The sequence below is a fragment of the Ptychodera flava genome (assembly GCF_041260155.1).
Source record: "Ptychodera flava strain L36383 chromosome 23 unlocalized genomic scaffold, AS_Pfla_20210202 Scaffold_24__1_contigs__length_23054250_pilon, whole genome shotgun sequence".
Classification (NCBI taxonomy): domain Eukaryota; kingdom Metazoa; phylum Hemichordata; class Enteropneusta; family Ptychoderidae; genus Ptychodera; species Ptychodera flava.
In genome coordinates this window covers 13,277,080-13,294,126 of record NW_027248278.1, presented here as the reverse complement: position 1 = coordinate 13,294,126, position 17,047 = coordinate 13,277,080, and the positions used below count along the sequence as shown (strand labels likewise).

The 17,047-nt window shown below is 37.7% G+C and overlaps 2 protein-coding genes across 2 annotated transcripts; one reads left to right on the top strand and one right to left on the bottom strand.

Moving 5' to 3' along the window:
- The first annotated feature begins 36 nt into the window (after nucleotides 1-36).
- Nucleotides 37-9,308, top strand: LOC139124904 (large ribosomal subunit protein bL9m-like). Its single transcript, XM_070691010.1, has 7 exons — nucleotides 37-265; nucleotides 2,914-3,070; nucleotides 3,861-3,985; nucleotides 5,409-5,456; nucleotides 6,582-6,683; nucleotides 7,473-7,556; nucleotides 9,067-9,308. Exons 1-7 carry the CDS (start codon nucleotides 182-184, stop codon nucleotides 9,208-9,210), a joined length of 744 nt encoding a protein of 247 aa, XP_070547111.1. The 5' UTR covers nucleotides 37-181; the 3' UTR covers nucleotides 9,211-9,308.
- LOC139124903 (plancitoxin-1-like) lies at nucleotides 8,244-16,421 on the bottom strand. Its single transcript, XM_070691009.1, has 8 exons — nucleotides 16,334-16,421; nucleotides 15,821-16,135; nucleotides 14,193-14,376; nucleotides 12,977-13,052; nucleotides 12,101-12,268; nucleotides 11,594-11,794; nucleotides 10,526-10,765; nucleotides 8,244-10,110 (listed from the first exon to the last, which is right to left on the bottom strand). Exons 2-7 carry the CDS (start codon nucleotides 15,910-15,912, stop codon nucleotides 10,689-10,691), a joined length of 798 nt encoding a protein of 265 aa, XP_070547110.1. The 5' UTR covers nucleotides 15,913-16,135; nucleotides 16,334-16,421; the 3' UTR covers nucleotides 8,244-10,110; nucleotides 10,526-10,688.
- Between the last annotated feature and the right edge of the window lie 626 nt (nucleotides 16,422-17,047).

Here is a 17,047-nt window from a genome sequence, read left to right as displayed (position 1 = left end):
GAGTAATAAGTATTCTAAGAACGAGGATGACCCCCTTGGTTAGGGTCAAGCAAATGGCAGCGTACATGTGGTTCGTTGGGAGTGCAGTATAGCAACAACTTTGCGCTCTCTCTGGATTTTGAGAGGAAAGCCGTGCTCAGAACACTATCTTAGTACTCGTCATTGTGGTAAAGTATCAGAAATGAACGGAATTATCACTGCAGCGCGACTCCAAACTCGTCAAATACTGCAACTGTCCACAGCGTTGACGAAGCAACCATGCAGAGTGAGTTAACCTTACCTGAGGCTGTGGATTATGCAGTATTGCTTATGAAGTAATCCTTATTTTCACCACATGATTACATTACGAACGGCAATAATTTTGATGATCCATCATGATATACAGGCAGCTTGCTACTTTGGCTGTATTCGACAACCACAGGCGTTTGGCTCATAGTACAAGCTCTGCATGGCAGGGCTGTATGTTACCGGCATTATACGGCCTCCCATAACCGCCAGTAACACCCAGCCTAGCTGCAAAATTGTAGCGCTACGGTGAGGCGGTTTGGAATTTGTTCAAACACGACGATCGCGTTCTGAAAACATTGAGCGTGGGGCGTCGGTGTTTGTGGGAGCCGCCATTACAGAAGTTGATAATGACGGCTCCCAGAAATGTTCCGGAACGCGATCGTCGTGTTTGAACAAATTCCAAACCCCATAAACGACAAAGTTAGTGCAGTATACTGTTTAGTCTTCAGTAGTGATAAATCGGTACGACCAAATGCAGTAAATATGTTGCATTCCACATCAACACGCCTGGTCGAGTGGGGTGCGCTTATATGATACTCCCCAGGGCCATCGGCCTTGTAGCGCTACTGGTGAGCGAAGTCGCAAAAACCAAAAATCACCGACCGCCTCACCGTAGCGCTACAATTTTGCAGCTACACCCAGCCCTGCCATGCTACTAGCTGTGCTATACTAGAAGCCCTTAACTTTGGTTCTTCTCATTCAGAAAGTCGCATTGGCTCACCTGGTACCTGTGGAAGCAACCAGCTTCTGAGTTGTTACAACTTAGCTCAACTTTTACTCCAGACTGGAATTTAGATAATATGTAACAGGTATGACCTGAGAGCAAGCGCAGCGTAGGGTATATCGTCATTGATGTTTTCAGGCAATAATAGCATGCTAATTTCTCAGTGTGTTTGATGCATGATGCAAATTTTGCCATTGAGGTTGAATTGCTGTCAATTGTTTTCTAGAATAACATTTATAGATTATTATAGCAATTTAACTCGGAAATGCCAAGTTCACTAACGAAAATTATTTAAAACTGGTAAATTATATGATTCCGATCAGTTTATTATATTAAACAGGGGCGGGAACAGAGGTAGTCTAATGTAAACACGTACTTGATATTCCCGTCGGTAGCTCTCAGCACACGATTTTTAATTCTCGCGTGTGTTGACCGTTTGTTCTCGCGAGAGTAGGCTTGTTTCAAAATAGCGGCGCCTAGTGCTGACGGAACCGGGCCTTCAAAAGTGATCGAAAATAGTCATTTTGAACCAAATTTCACACTTTCTTTGAAACAGAGAGATTCTTTTGTCGGAAATACACATTGTTGAGTAGGATTTTTGGTAGGAGATATCTTTAATTTCACGCAATCCGTGTAAAAGTAATGGCCGCCTCCATGGAAGTGCTGTCTTTTCAAACTCGTAGGTATTTATAGATTCCATTCTAAATTTCTTGTACACACGTTAGTCTTAATGCTTGCTTCGCGAGCGGCCTTTGGCCGCTCTCGCTGCGCGCGCTATTACATCAGTGTCAAAATTTGTGATAACATATTCGCCATTACAGGTTTGGTGTCAAATGAAACAACCCTGATTAGTAAAGTATGTGTAGCCAACCAGAAATTTGTCAGCTATTTGCCTTAAAGCTCCATAGGCTGTATCTTTTGGCTCTATTTTCAGAACATTTGTTTTGTGGTTTCCCTACGCTTTCTGCGTTGAATCCCTTAACTGTAATTTAATGCCAAGTATGTAGCATACATGTATCAACACAAACTGGATGAGTGTAATCTACATTGTTATTGTTGAGAACTATTCAAGTCCATACTGGAATTCATTCAGAAACAATAAACGGTGATCACTACACACATACAAGCTGTGTTGACAAAAAGACACTCAAAATTTCAGCATGACAAACGGATTAGGGTCAGACACGGTAGTTGATATACAGAAGCAGAATACTGAAAAATTGCCACAAGTTACAACTTCTGTTCCTTTATTAAAGGTAGAATGTGCCTCAGGGACAGATATTCAGACTCTCTAACTTTTACAATTCTTTTCTAATATACCACTTGTGGGGGTTCATTTTAAAGCTCTTGATGTAAGAAAACTTTTTACCGGCTTATTTTTTTTGAAATTTGAAAATTTTATTTTTCTCCATAGGGTCAACACAGGGGTGGTGGCCATTTTGAATTTTGAATATCGGTAAATCTGGGGTTGTTTGTTTCTCTAGTTCCAAAATTTGCACAGTGACCCCCAATTTTCATTCTTGATTTTGAAAGAGAATAGTTGAGAGAATTGTTTTGGAAACTTTGAGCAAAAGTTTAAGTCTTTCACTATCAAGGCGCATACTACCTTAAGGGACAGCTGAAGTGAATGGGATTTCTTTAGGGCTCTAAACAAAAGTGACGGTGTATGAGTTGACTCCATAGGTTACTAACAACTCAAACAAAATTTCATGTGTCCCCTAATCATCAGTCTTGCCCCTTTTAACCATATAATAGATATATATTTCAACCATAATCTTTCCATCAAAATGTGCTAACAACGCTGCATGAATCAAAGCACAGTTCACCTGCATGTATGACAAGATTTCTAACCCAAGGTTTTGGTTCAGACGTCTTGTAATATGTTGATTTTTTCGTATCAGACAACAGTAGTTTTAGAGAGAATGGTGCCACCAAAACTTGCGAGAAAGGGACAAATACCAAAACTGAAGACAGCAAACAAAGTGTACAAAGTTGTCAAGGATCTCAAACATGAGCCGCAAGAAAAAATGAAACTGATTCTAATCCAGGATCTTGAAAGTAAGTACTTTTTAATATTTTTCACTACATTTTTACTAGGTTTTAGCTCAGATTTGCATATACGAAAGAGAGCATGTCAGCAGCATGTGTATGTATACATATACAGACATTAAAACCATGATCTGTGAAAAGGGCAATCAATAAACTGAGCACAAAAACTTATGTAGTGTCTCCTGTCTGTCTATGTGACTACCCCAGTTCCATAGAGCAATGTGCCACCAAGGATGTGTTTACATCGATAAAAATCGACCTCACTATCGTCTGCAAATTTTTTTTCCCAAGGTTAATTTCTCTGTTAAAACTACAAAATTTAACTCAGAAATCATACTTTTTCTATCAATCAATAAATTTATTTTATGAGACTTACAGGTAATTCTTCTTTACTAGCACTGTACAACTCTGATTACGCCAAAATATGTGTGATAAACAAATGTAAAATTGCCCAAAATACGGTTGTGGACAATTCACCTTTGACCCAAGGAGCAGACCCACCAATCCTGGCGATAATTGGCCGACACGTATCACTTGACAACTATGACCTGTCAGATGGCAGGCATGACATCAACTGCATTGTTATTGATGCCAAGTGTGGTCTACTTACAGACTAGAATTCAGATGTAAACAATAACAGTGCATTTTACACAATATGTTGTGTTGACAAGCTGAATAGAATTGTACCAAATGACAGCAGGTGTAGTGTTTATCAATAAAATATTTCTTCTGAATTCCACTCTCTTATATCTTCCATTGGTAAATGTCAACTATATCTGAACTGTGACTTTCTTGACAGAATACGGTAGACAGGGGGAACTTGTCACCGTCACCAAGCAAGTTGGTCGCAATAAGCTACTTGGTCCTGGACTAGCAGTCTACGCCTCACCTGAAAACATCAAGGAATATTGTATGCTAGAGAAAGTAAGATTTTTGTATGTATTCTTTTAACATAAGAGACATCTGTCACTTTTAGTTCAGGTTTCTGTTGCCACAGGGACTGTGGTGCGGTTAAGGTAGAACGCACATCAAGACTTGGCTTTTGATGAAAACTTTCCTCAAGGAAACTTAACAATTCCATTTTGAAATCATGAATAAAAATCTGTGGTCACCGTGTAAACTGTGATATGTGAGATACCAGTTCAAAATATTTCTTGACACTTGAAATGCAAAATGGCTGCCATCCCACATGCTAATTCCATGAGAAAAAGTGAAATTTTCACATTTATTCACAAAAATAAGCCAGTGAAAGTTTAAATTACCACCTGATCTTCAAAATTAAACGACACGAATTGTAGAACAAATCAGTAATGGTAAAAATTTGAGATTCTGAATACCTGTCCCAAAGGTATGTTCTGCCATGGACCAGAAAAACATAACATGCTTTGTGCCATACATCTCCCGTGTAGTTAAGACTCAAAGAACTGTCCCTTCCCACCCATAACTACATGAAATGGTTTTCATGGACTTGTCCAAAGTTGTAAGGCATACTGCACATTGCCTGGTAAAGATTTATCAACGTTGCCCATCACAGTGATCTTTTGGGTACTTTTATTTAGTTTTTATGCTGAATTTGAATATTTAACCTTCAACCATTTTCCTGCCAAGTCCATATTTCACCACCAGGTCAAGATGGTTAAAATTACAGTGAATTGCTTTGAAGCATTGGCATTAGACGAACTAGACATATTGTCTTAATCGAGGTGTTGCCAACACTGTCAGGTGCAATTAACAGCTAAGCGGTAACATGAATCGATCATAAAAAAATCAACTCTGCAAAAGTTGAAACATTGTCTAGCAGGAGGTCAGACGTAGTCTAAACAAAACCACCACATATGTCTAAGCACTGTCCGAGTCTTATCACTTGCTTTCAGGTGTAGTTGTTTTGACTACATCTGACCTGCTGCAAGACAATGTTTCAACTTTGGCAGAGTTGATTTCTCTGTGGTCGACTGGAATTACTGCTCAGCTGATAATTACACCTGACAGTGTTGGCAACACCTCGATTTAGACTATGTGTCTAGTTCGTCTAATGCCAATGCTCCAAAGCAATTCATAGTAATGAAACACAACATATTCCATATGGTGTATTTTAACATAATACTGTACATATGAAGGCTGTTGAAAACATAATACTGTAAAGTTGATTTTTTTTGGACAAAAGATGCTATAACGTACCAAGCCAAGCAGGTGAAAATACGTCATGTTTGGGCTCAATACCACTTTTTACTGACTTGGCTGATGGGGAAGTAATAGTCTTAATACTGTCTGGCAGGAAAAGGGTTAAATTTGTAGTCTGCAAAACAGCCCCACCCTTAAGTTGTAATGTTTCACTTTTTTCATGCAGCCAAAAGTAGCAGAGGAAGAACCCAGATTGTCAAGGATGGCACTAAAAGTGAGTCTCTTCATCAATATTGTGGGAAAAATTGACCTGTTCACCCCTATCCATGGTAAACTGGTCCATACTTACCATTGATAACAGTTAGTTTTGGGCCAAACCATGGTGGTGAAAGGGTTAGACACACCATCAATAGTAATATCACTAATACCCTTTGCAGATAATCACTTGGATTTGTAAGTACCACAGGTTTACCGGTAATGCAGCTACAACTGTGGAATGGAATGTCGGTAATAACAAATTTGAAAATTGAAAACATCTTCAAATTTCACCACAAAATATTGTTGTCACACCAAAGTCGTAATTTGTTTTTCAGTGTGCATGATTTTTTTATGTAACAATAATATCAAGTCGTAAGACGTCAGTGCAAGTTTCACATCACAAGTTAAGAAAGTCGCACAGGGTTCTCCACAAGAGGTTTTTAAGAGGTTGGGCAACCGCTCTGATTTTGGAGTAATCTTTTCATATATCAATAACTACACATAAGAACACATGTTCACAACAAAAAAATATGCAAATTACAAAGTGTTATTTGAATTAGCTGTTCTCTGTTGATGGTTACAAGTGATCCATGAGACAATTTGTGTAGAATTTGTCTTCTGCTCTGTATATGTAGTGGTACAGGCCCTAAGAAACACCTGTAATATACACCCATACTAGTGATGGAAAAAAAGAAAACCATGTGTTACATTTCATGCAAATGATCAAAAGTGCCCTGTCTATTTCACACTCTAGTTATGAATGTAAAATGTATAATAGATAAATTAGATAATCATGTTAACAAATGGGGAGATATTTTAGAGCTGTCATGAAAACTTTCGAGTGGACAGAACATAATTGCCATTTTTGGTAATTTTCTTGTGTAACTAAATTTATGTGTTTAAATATGATTTTCCACTTTCCAGCATCCCCCGAAAAGATTGTCATGGGGAAGATTTGTATAATAGAGAGGTTGCTAAAACTGTGTAATGTGCAGTTGGGAATTAGCACTGTACCTCTTTGTGAATATCCTTGTATGTTGCTCTATTTCAATTGACTTTCATTCCTACCTTTAGTTTTGTTTCTCTTTCATGGCAAGAATGTCTATTTAGATATGATCATTCCTGTTCATTTCTGTTTCAGACGATTGAATATTTGAAGAAAAATGATGTTGTCATAGCAATGAGAAACAGCATAAAATTTCAAATAGAAAAACATCACGTTATTGACTACTATGAGCACAAGGTATGCACCATTCCATCAGCTGTGATTTTTCATGATTTTTTCCACAGGGTTTTTTTTTTTGCTATCTCCAATGCACAGTCATTGTTCTTCTCTTAATATGATGTTGAGATGCCCCAGTTCAACTTGTCAGTGCAACCTCTACGTTTGTATTTCCCAATGTGATTGTTGACACTAAAATTTCAGTCCACACTTGTTAATTATCACACTGCACTCTGCGCACAATTTTTGTTGGTTTGTATTTGTTTTTGTTGTTTTTTTGGTTTCATTTTTGTGTTTGTTTATTCAAGGGTAATACCTAATATTTCAATATGTTATGCAGGAGTAGAAGGGGACATGGACTTGTTTTCTGGAACAACAATAGATCAAGTATCCAAAATTATAGCTGTTGTTCCTTTAGATCAAATACCGGTATTGAACATTGACGTAGAACACGCCTCAGGGACACATATTCAGACTCTCACACTTTTACAATTCTTTTCCAATCTACCACTTCTGATCTACCACTTGTGGGGGCTCATTTTAAAGCTGTTGATGTGGGGAAAATGTTAACCATTTTAGTTTTTAGAAAATCGAAAATTTTATTTATCTTCATAGAGAAAAAACAAGAATTGTAAAAGTTTGAGAGGCCGAATATCTGTCCCCAAGGTGCAATCTGGCATAATATGTAAGGTGGTGTAGGAGTTCCAGTGATGGCCGAAATACAGTGGCATAATTTAATGAAGGAATGTAACACTACTTCATAGCTCTTAATTCTGCCTGTTTTCCTGCATTTCATTTCTGTCTGTGTAGCTTGGTGTAATCGTTCCGGAACATGCGCTTCAGCTCCCAGATACACCCATCACAAAATTTGGAGAATATACGATACAAGTCACGGTGAGTAATCAGTAATACTGTCATCATACCGGCTACCTTTGCAATAATATTTTATACTAGCAAATGTATACTGATTCCCGCACAGTCATTTTGCCAAGATTTCCGTCAGGAGATGAAAAAAACTCATACCAGGTGACTAGTGAAATGTCAGTAGTGTTCCAAAACAGTTTAACTCCTGTCTAACCTCAGCGAACATGCTGCAAATCTCATGGAAAATTGAAACTTGTACATGCATGCACATTTGAAAAACATATCTGGGACACTTAAAGATGACTGGGCCAGTCTCCATTATGTTAATGTTCTTAGCTAAGGGTGCTTTTCTTGGTGAATAAATACAAACACATCCCTAGAATAGTGTTGAACGGTTGTGTTTCATAGCATGGGTCCAGTGTACTGCAGTCTAGCTCAATTTCTCACATTTAGCAAGGAACCTGTACCCGTTTCATGATGTTTTATTGTGATTGAAGATGTACATGTATCTGGTCTGGCAGCCATGCTAATTTTCAAGAGCAATGCCATTTGGTGAATGGTTTTTTCTTGTGCAGGTAGTTCCCACCTCCAAAAAGACTCAAACTTTTGCTCAAAATATCCACAAGACAGCTGTAAATCTTCAAAATCAACAATAAAAATCAGGGTTCACAATTCAAAATCTGACACTAGAGAAACTAATTACACAAAATATATGTATGAATGACCAAATTAACCCCGATCTTTATTAACACCACAAGTCTACATATTCATTATAATATGACTAATCATGAGTATCTTAGGAAGAGTAAGAAAGACACATTTAATGAGCGACAAGCGCAATCAGTAATTTGCTCAATTAGGACAGGAGTTGGTAAGCAAAGCTTCACTATATACTTGATTTTCAACAACCTATGAAGACTCTACAGAATGTACAACACATCTTGAACCTTTTCACCCCTGTCACGTGTAGACAGGTCCACTGTCACCATTAATAACAGTTCTTTGGGATAAACCAAGGTAGTGAAAGGGTGAAAGCTTTAACCTTCCAAAACTATAAACTGAAAAATCTGTTGTTTGAGGGCACTTGCTTCACCCCCTTGCGTAAGAGGGGGGAGCATGGAGAGCATCCTAGACCGATGTATCTTTCAGTCTACCAAAAGCACTGATTATACTTTTGCCAATTTTAATTGTTTCCATGAAAATGTGACCAAATGTTTTACAAGTACCGGGCACTTCAACATTGTACAATTTTGTATTAGTCCATCATAATGGTTTCCTGTTACAAATTACACATTGATGCCATTATCCAGAAACAACATTGTGTGGTAATGTACGTTATTGATCTACATGTATTCTAATAATGAAAAAGGTTTCAGTGTAAAAAAAATTACCTGGTTTGTAACAATTTCATTCACAACATCCATTTTCCAAGCCATTGAACCATTGCAGCTTTTTATCTGCCAAATGTGATGCAAAATATTTGAACTTCAATAAGTTACACCCAAATGAAATTTACCTGCATGTTTTTGTTTTTTTCCAGGTGAATGGTATAGAGACAGTTGATGTCAAGTTGATTGTTAAAAACTACGTAATAAAACGGAAAAAACGATATTTAGAATACTTAGAAAAAATGAAAATGTCAGGCATCATTGATGAACCTGTACAAGAAACTGAAGAAACGTAACCTAAAAACGTAACCTGTGAATTATTGAATAAGATTTTTGACTTTATATAAATTTTATGTGATGTTCTTCTGCAGTAAATGATGTTTGAAAGACAAAATATTGTCTTTTATTTTTCTTCTGTTAGAAGGCTTCTCTTGTAGTAACATCAAAAGCAATATGCTTTATTATTAAAGTGTGAGTGTCTTTGTTTGTGTATTAAAGCCTCAGTATCTATGCTTTTGAATTTTCTTTGTATTGCAGATAGCTTTCCATCTGCTGGAAAGTGAAAGCCTTAAATTTTGCTTACACTTGCCTTAATTAAACCTCAAACCATCCTCTTACCAAATCAAAAATAAAAATCATGGGTCTCTTTGCATAGTTTTGTACTGCAAAAACAAAATGAAAATATTTACTGGTATTTTAAAATTCAAAACCATCGCCATCCTTGTGATAACTCTGAAACGAACAGTAAAAGTTTCAGTTTCTGAAAAATGAAGAAGGTAAACAATTTGCTTATCAAAGAGCTTTAAAATGAGCCCATAAATTGTAGATCTGAAAAACCAATGGAATGTGAGAGTCTGAGTATCTGTCCCCACGAAACTTAGGCTTGCCATTTTAGCTATAAATCTTTGATCGATTTAAAATGGTTGTCAGCTTCGGTATTCTAACAACTCCCTTGTGATAGTGGTATCTATTCCGCTATTTCTTGATTGAATTGGAACTCACAACCAATGGTACCAAGTCACCTAGCCAAGACATCACAGTCAAAACCGCTCAGTTAAATCCCCATATATATCATATCACAGTTCATTATGTTCGTCTTCACATTCCTCGATTTCACTGACAAAGGATTCAAAAGTTTTCCTCACTTCTGGGAGCTCCGCACATACCATGCCACCACCACGCTTCTTCTGGTCAACCTGCAGATGAATAAATTCTGGTAATATCAAAGCTCAATGACGTGGTTTACTTTCAAACTCAGGTCTGGTCAAGTTGCAGTTCTGGGTGACATTACTATTATCTGTACACGACTAACCCAAAGATATAATAAAAGCAGCTGTTGTATACGTTTTGCTGAAAGATTAAATGATGACAAAATGTACGCAAGCAAAACATTGAAATTTCATCTCTTTGCGCATCTAGCAAACTGTTTATCACATCATTAAATTTTATGAAGTTTACATATTCTACTAAATTGAAAACAAAAGCTGGACATTCTTTCTCGTAATAGCATCAAAATACTGGTGTTAAATAGTGCAAACAACTAAGATATTCATTTGATCTTCTTTTGACGAACTGAAACAAGCAAAGACTTACAGACTAGCGCACACATACCTGTCTATTAACATCTCCGATACAAATTTGAGCTTCTGACTTTGTTGTTGTGATTGCCCACTTTGAGTGGTCATCAAGGGAAGGGAATTTTACATCATCAGATAAGATGAGTGACCTGATGTTTTCCACTTTATAATCTCCGCAGAACGACTTGAAATTATCTTCAGGTTTTCCCCCGCTGCCAAGTCTCAGCATACATGTCAGCCTTGTAATAAGGAGCCAGAAATTTGCTGTATATATCTGTTGATAAATGTAATCATAAGAGGCAAATAAAAATTACAAATGACAGCAATTTATATGTATAGATGTTCAACGTTCGTGTGTTGCAAAGTTTTTGAATGTTTTTATGATTTTAAAGTAAGTTAATACAAATGTATTGAATAAAAATAGTAGCCACAAGTTTATTCAAAACGAATTGAACTCCATGTACAAATTTTACAAGTAAAACAAAACAGTGGACACATTGCACTAGAGTCCTAAAATGAATGTAAACTCTTATTTTTTCTTCTTTTACATCGTGAGGTGGAGATAGTACCTTGCAGTGGCATTGTAAAGGAAAATTGTAGTCTTTATTGGAGACTTCATTTAACAGTCAACGGGAAAGTTCAAAAAAGTGAAAATTGTGATGCACTTGCCTTCTGTGCAAAATACATATGGATGTTATGTGTACAATTTAAAGAAGAACTTCGAAACAAATTTCAGGACATTTCAATATTATGCCATCAATAGATCTCTCAGGCATTGACTAATATTTTGTGCATACATTATCGCATGGATAATAGTCAAAACATCATTCTAGAAGACTTGTGTAACATTATCAATGTCTTATACATATGGTATCCATAGATAGTCCCTAAGTTTCTACAGTTCACACTGTAGTATACTATGTGAAAGAAAGAAATGCAGAAGGAATATAAATACTTCGCATAAAGAACCGTGCAACATGTTCAATTGCTTTGGTTATCCCCATTGAAGTTGCGGCACACATCGTTCATAGAGTTTTATCTTTGTCAAACAGATTACTCACTTTTGTGCAGCTATTAATAAAACTAATAATAACAATCATACCTTCGTTAAATTTCGCACTTTTGGCAAATATATCTAAGGCTACCCCTTCCAGTGTTTTAATTTCAGCGTGGTAGTGTGTATCTTCATCTCTGTCTTTACAGTTTCCATTCACCACATCATCTAACCCTTTGACAACATTTTTGATGACTAGAGGTATGTTAGAATCGAATATGGCGGGACAGTTGTACTTCAATGCTGTCACTAAATGATAATTATAAGATTTCAGGTTAAGTGGTAGAGAGTAATAAAGTACACTAGTGAAATACGTGGTCTTCAAACAAAACAATACATAAATTAAAAGTTCTTTGCATCAAAAAATATAAATTGGAATACCTGTAATTTTGACAAAACAATAGAAGTTACAGACAGGCATTATTATACTCCATTCGCTTTTCACTTGTCCTTTTCCATGATCTGTACTCAAAACGTCCGTGTCTTTCATATACTTTTTAACTTTGGCCATCCGTTATTCCGACTTATAATGTCAATCAATTGATTCTCATATACCTATTTTTTGAAAGCTGCCATCTTCAACCTGCGCAGAGATACACAGCAACGACTGTCCGTATTTTTTGGCATTGTGAGGCCAGGAATAACTTCCATTTGAGGGTTCTGGAAAACGAGGAGCGCTTTGTACCAGCCAAAATCCTCCAGTTGTGTCTAAACAGACGTCACCTAGCAATCGAAAGAAGAAGTACATTCGGTCCAGGAATTCAAAAAAGGAGACAATTCTTAAAGTTAGTGAAGGTCCGGCAGGAACGCTAATATTAAACTAGTTCAAACATAAATGTCACTTCGCGCTCAGCTGAGAATTATTTGTAAACTCACGCATAGACACAGCCTGCTTCACAGCAATGCGCCTCAGGGACAGATATTCGGACGCTCAAACTTTTACAATACTTTTCTGATCGTCCTACCAGATATCGAAGGTACCACGGGACCGTAATACGCTTGCAGAATTGAGATTGATGGCTCTTTTTTACAGCACAGGAACTCAGCCCGAGTTACAACTTAAGCTTTCGGATAATCGTCTCTCTGAATGAATTTCATACCTCATTTATTACAATTGAAGTTTACTTTTTTTCGTAACCTACTTTTACTCTAAAGGCAATACACATTGTATTCTAATGACATACCATCACGTGATAAAACAAATTGCTGACTCTTCATGATTTGTTGATTCTGCAAACTTACAGCCATTATCGAATTTTTATTTTCACCTTAATACATTGTCACGTTGAACATCACTTGGAATCACCTGAGAAACAACTTGTCGTACCAAGCCGTGTCGTACCGTTCCGTGAAACTACAACAAACCCTGCCACTGTTACTTGTTCGGCCCCTTACTTTAATTTCACAATCAACATAATTACGTCACCTTACCTTTCGTATGGCCTCGATCCCAATGTTCCGTTTTTGTATCTGGCCACTCGTCGTTGTACATCAAGTAGGCTACATTCTATTGACAACAATGATAATTTCGGATATCAGAAATTTTGAATCTGAGAGCATAATTTTGAAGAATTGTTTGCTTCATGATGTCAAGAACTACGGAGGGCATGTACGACGAAGGTGTTCGTTAATTAATGAAAGCATGGCTTACAAATAGTTAGTTTGAAGTACGCTGTAACGGTATAGAAAAAATACATGATGAATGGCGTATCATTTCGAAACTTAAATCCAAGGGAAAAAAATGGCGGAACCGAATCTTATCAATTGTAAAAGTTTACTTATGACAATCAATTTGTGGCAGGTCAAGATCGCCTGCCCATTTTACACATGTAGCCATTATTATTTAAATTTGATGATAATTTGGACGTTGTCGACCCGCTTTTACTTAATACCTGAATGCATTAATGGTGAGAGTGACTTGAAAGCATGGTTAGGATTACAGCTCGTAATCCAGTCCAAAACTAACACCTGTTTTGGTGCCTTGTCAAAACATCTTCTACATTATTCACCAAAATGTTTTCTTATTCATGCTCTGCGGAATAAAATTATATAATAATATCTGACAAATCATCATGGTACCACTCGTAGGCGTACGTTATTGTCTGTTGACCCCCTAGAATATTGAAATAAATAAAAGTTCCTAATCGGTGACGTCTTTTGACTGGGACATGATGCCTTGTGACCTTGGAATACTTCGATCAAAATCAGTTGCAATAAGAAGTGGCCTGGTCAGAGTGTAGGACATTCGTCACACTAAAAAAGGTATACATGAAAACATGACGATCCTTTTTACACAAAATGTGTTATTCCCCTAATAATACACTTGTCATGAAGAAAATCTGCTGTGATAAATGAATACGACTTTACATACACATAAACAATCGGCGCAAAAGAATTCAGAACAGATACCTGTGACGTAATGAATTTTGGTTAATTTTGTTTAAGAGTTTTGCTGTAACACAAACACAATCTTTTGATGTTTCATGTCGAAAAGTATTTGACGTGTATCCAAGAAAAATAAAATGTGTGGTTTTGGCAGGGCATCAGGAAAAGTGTTGACTTTGTCGCAGATAACACGCCATCTACTACTATTGACCTAAACCACCTCTGTGGGACATCTATCAATGAACCGAAACGCACACACTACCTCAGATTTGTGATTGCTGTAAATTTGGTCCAACGTCTTCGCCAGTGCCTGGTTTGGTGAGTCTATCCCAACGGTTGATAGTCTGCCTGTCTGGACAGATGGGTCAAAGTAGTAGTACGCAACACCAGCTTTCACCAACTCATTATCACTGTCAGGAATCTCAGGTATGTTATAAATTATGAACCTGAAAAAATACAGAATAAAATGAACTGCATTGGGACTCTCGGTTTTTGATGTCATCTCCTGCAGACCAGAAGTACATTTACTTAAACATCAAAGTTCCACACAAATGACGTTCACTCCATAAGCACATAGGGAGACTATTAGCAGCACTCATTGAATAATATGTGCGCTAGTTCCTCCGTAGAGGGAGATGCTATTGGAAGAGCACTCAAAGGTCATATAAGACCTGTACGACAAGTGTAAACTCTTTATCTAATGTACCGTTGGCGCTCGATAGAAGTTAAGATAGTATATATGCACCTCGAAAGTGAAAGACTTAACTTTTGCTCTAACTTTCCTCAAGGAATCTTTCAATCATTCTCTTTCAAAATCAAGAATAAAAATAGGGGGTCACCGTGCAAATTTGGAACTAGAGAAACAAATTTCCCAAGATTTACCGATATTAGAAATTCAAAATGGCCGCCATCCCTGTGTTAACTCTATGGAGAAAAATACAAATTTTCGAATTTCGAAAACTAAGTCGGTGAAAAGTTTTCTTCATCGAGAGCTTTAAAATGAACCTCCACATGTGGTATATCAGAAGAGAACAGTAAAAGTTTGAGAGTCCGAATGTCTGTCCCCGAGGTGCGTTCTGCCTTAAAGCATGTTTGTCATGATGTACATCGTACAATTTAAAGGTTACAGGTATGGCGACGTGATTCCACAAAGTATCGTGCATTCCTCTCCACAATACTAGGAAAGTCACTGAACTAAGTAAGAAGATCATATAGGCCTACTTGGTGCAGCCGTTCCAGTTATAAAGTGTCCTACATAGTATATTTGCACATTTAAGGAGTGTACGTGAACTCCTACAATCGGACCTAGCCACATGTCTGTGAAAACCTTTGCTTTTATTCACTCTCATGATCTCATTAGCCAGATCTTCACTGCAAGAACGATGATCAGATGACCAACAATCGACCTTGTTTCATTACCGAGAGATATTTGGCCGGAGCAAGCGCGAAATGCTGCTTCGATCAGATATCGTACCAATTTGAGAGCTATGGTAAAGTGTCCGAGTCATTTATATGATCTGCATGTCGTCTCGAAGATTTGAATCTTGTACGATTAACTCGTGCACCTTTTTTGACGTGCTGAAGGGGTACAGTGGTCATTAACATATTAAAGTACGCTGATCTACATACGTACGCACGTCCAGAACGGCCAGCAAATGTACTCGACCCTACTACCATCAAATAAAAATAAGGCGAATATGTTTGTCGGTGATCGTCACTTATGTCATCTGAAATGACGGGTTGAGGCACTTTAGTTGCAATTACCAGAAGTCTGAGATAAGCAAGCAAATCAAACGAAAACAGTATCAGGTGATATGCAAACTGAAAGCAGAGAAAATGGCAGGAGTAAACTAGTTGAGTAAAGTGAGGTCATTCTTTGACCTTTCTTACCAGTCTACATTCATTCCTTGGTCATCTTGACACGAGATGCCAGTGCACGTAGAGAATAATAAACAGAAAACTAAAACTTCTAGCGCCAGCATGATTCCGGCTGGTGATCACTATCCGTTTGCTTTGTTAACTTCCGCTTTTCTTGTAGGCTACTGTTCGCAAGACGGGTATGGCATTTGACTGAAGGCCGACACAAGGCGAGCGTTTGTACATGTGTAAGAGCACGCCGATGAAAACGACCCGAATAGCCACACCTCACTCCTCGGCGGTTCAAACCAATGAAGGGTTCTTTGACAACAATCGCAGCCACGGCACCTGTAACATGTGTTTAAATTTATCAGTCAACATTACAGAGGTGATGTCAATAGGTCGATGTCGAATAAAAAACCAATCCCAAGGGTGACATGGGGTTCAGACCAACAAAGTTTTCATCCGACAAAATCATTGAATTGGAGGAAGAATTACTTTCAAAAATAAATCAGAAAGGTGTAATATCGCTGTCTATCAACTGACTAAAGGTTTGTTGATGTAAAACACGCATGTGGCGACTGTCTTTCGTCTTCCCCAGAGTTGCGTTGAAAGTGAAACACTGACTTTTGACCTGTGTTGAACCCGGAAATGATAATGTGACACATTTCAGGTACTGCAAACTGCGCACGCGCGTGACTTTCCCTTGCAGTGAGGCGAGTTGGGGACCGTCTCAGATTGTCGAATAAGTTCAAGAAACGAAATTCCTTCGTTTACGTCAAACCCCCTCCCCCTAAACGAAAGTTCAAAGGTGCGAAATGTTGATGTCTGCCTTAGAGTATAATGTAGCATTTTGATATCACTTATGAAAAAATTGTATCCCCTGACCACGTTATATGGTCAAAAAACGGTATCGATCAAATTTGAGTACAAACCATAGCATGACACATACGAGTTGGAAATAGTTACAACAAAATTTGTTTGCAAGAGAGTGCTGTGTTTGTTTACTTTTACACCCAATGTAAGACAACTTGAAATGACAAAATCAAAGTGCGAAAGTAAGGTTCACTAATTGAATGGAGATCAAAGCCCCTCGCCCTGTAAACGAATGAATTTCGCCTTTTGAACTTATGCAACAATCTGAGACGGTCCCTTACACGGGGTTCGTACACGCTAATAGGGTACACAAATATTTTCATTAGTACTTGGCTGTGTCGCCAAGGTTTAAACATTTTTCCATACAATCTTCAAAAAAGTGCA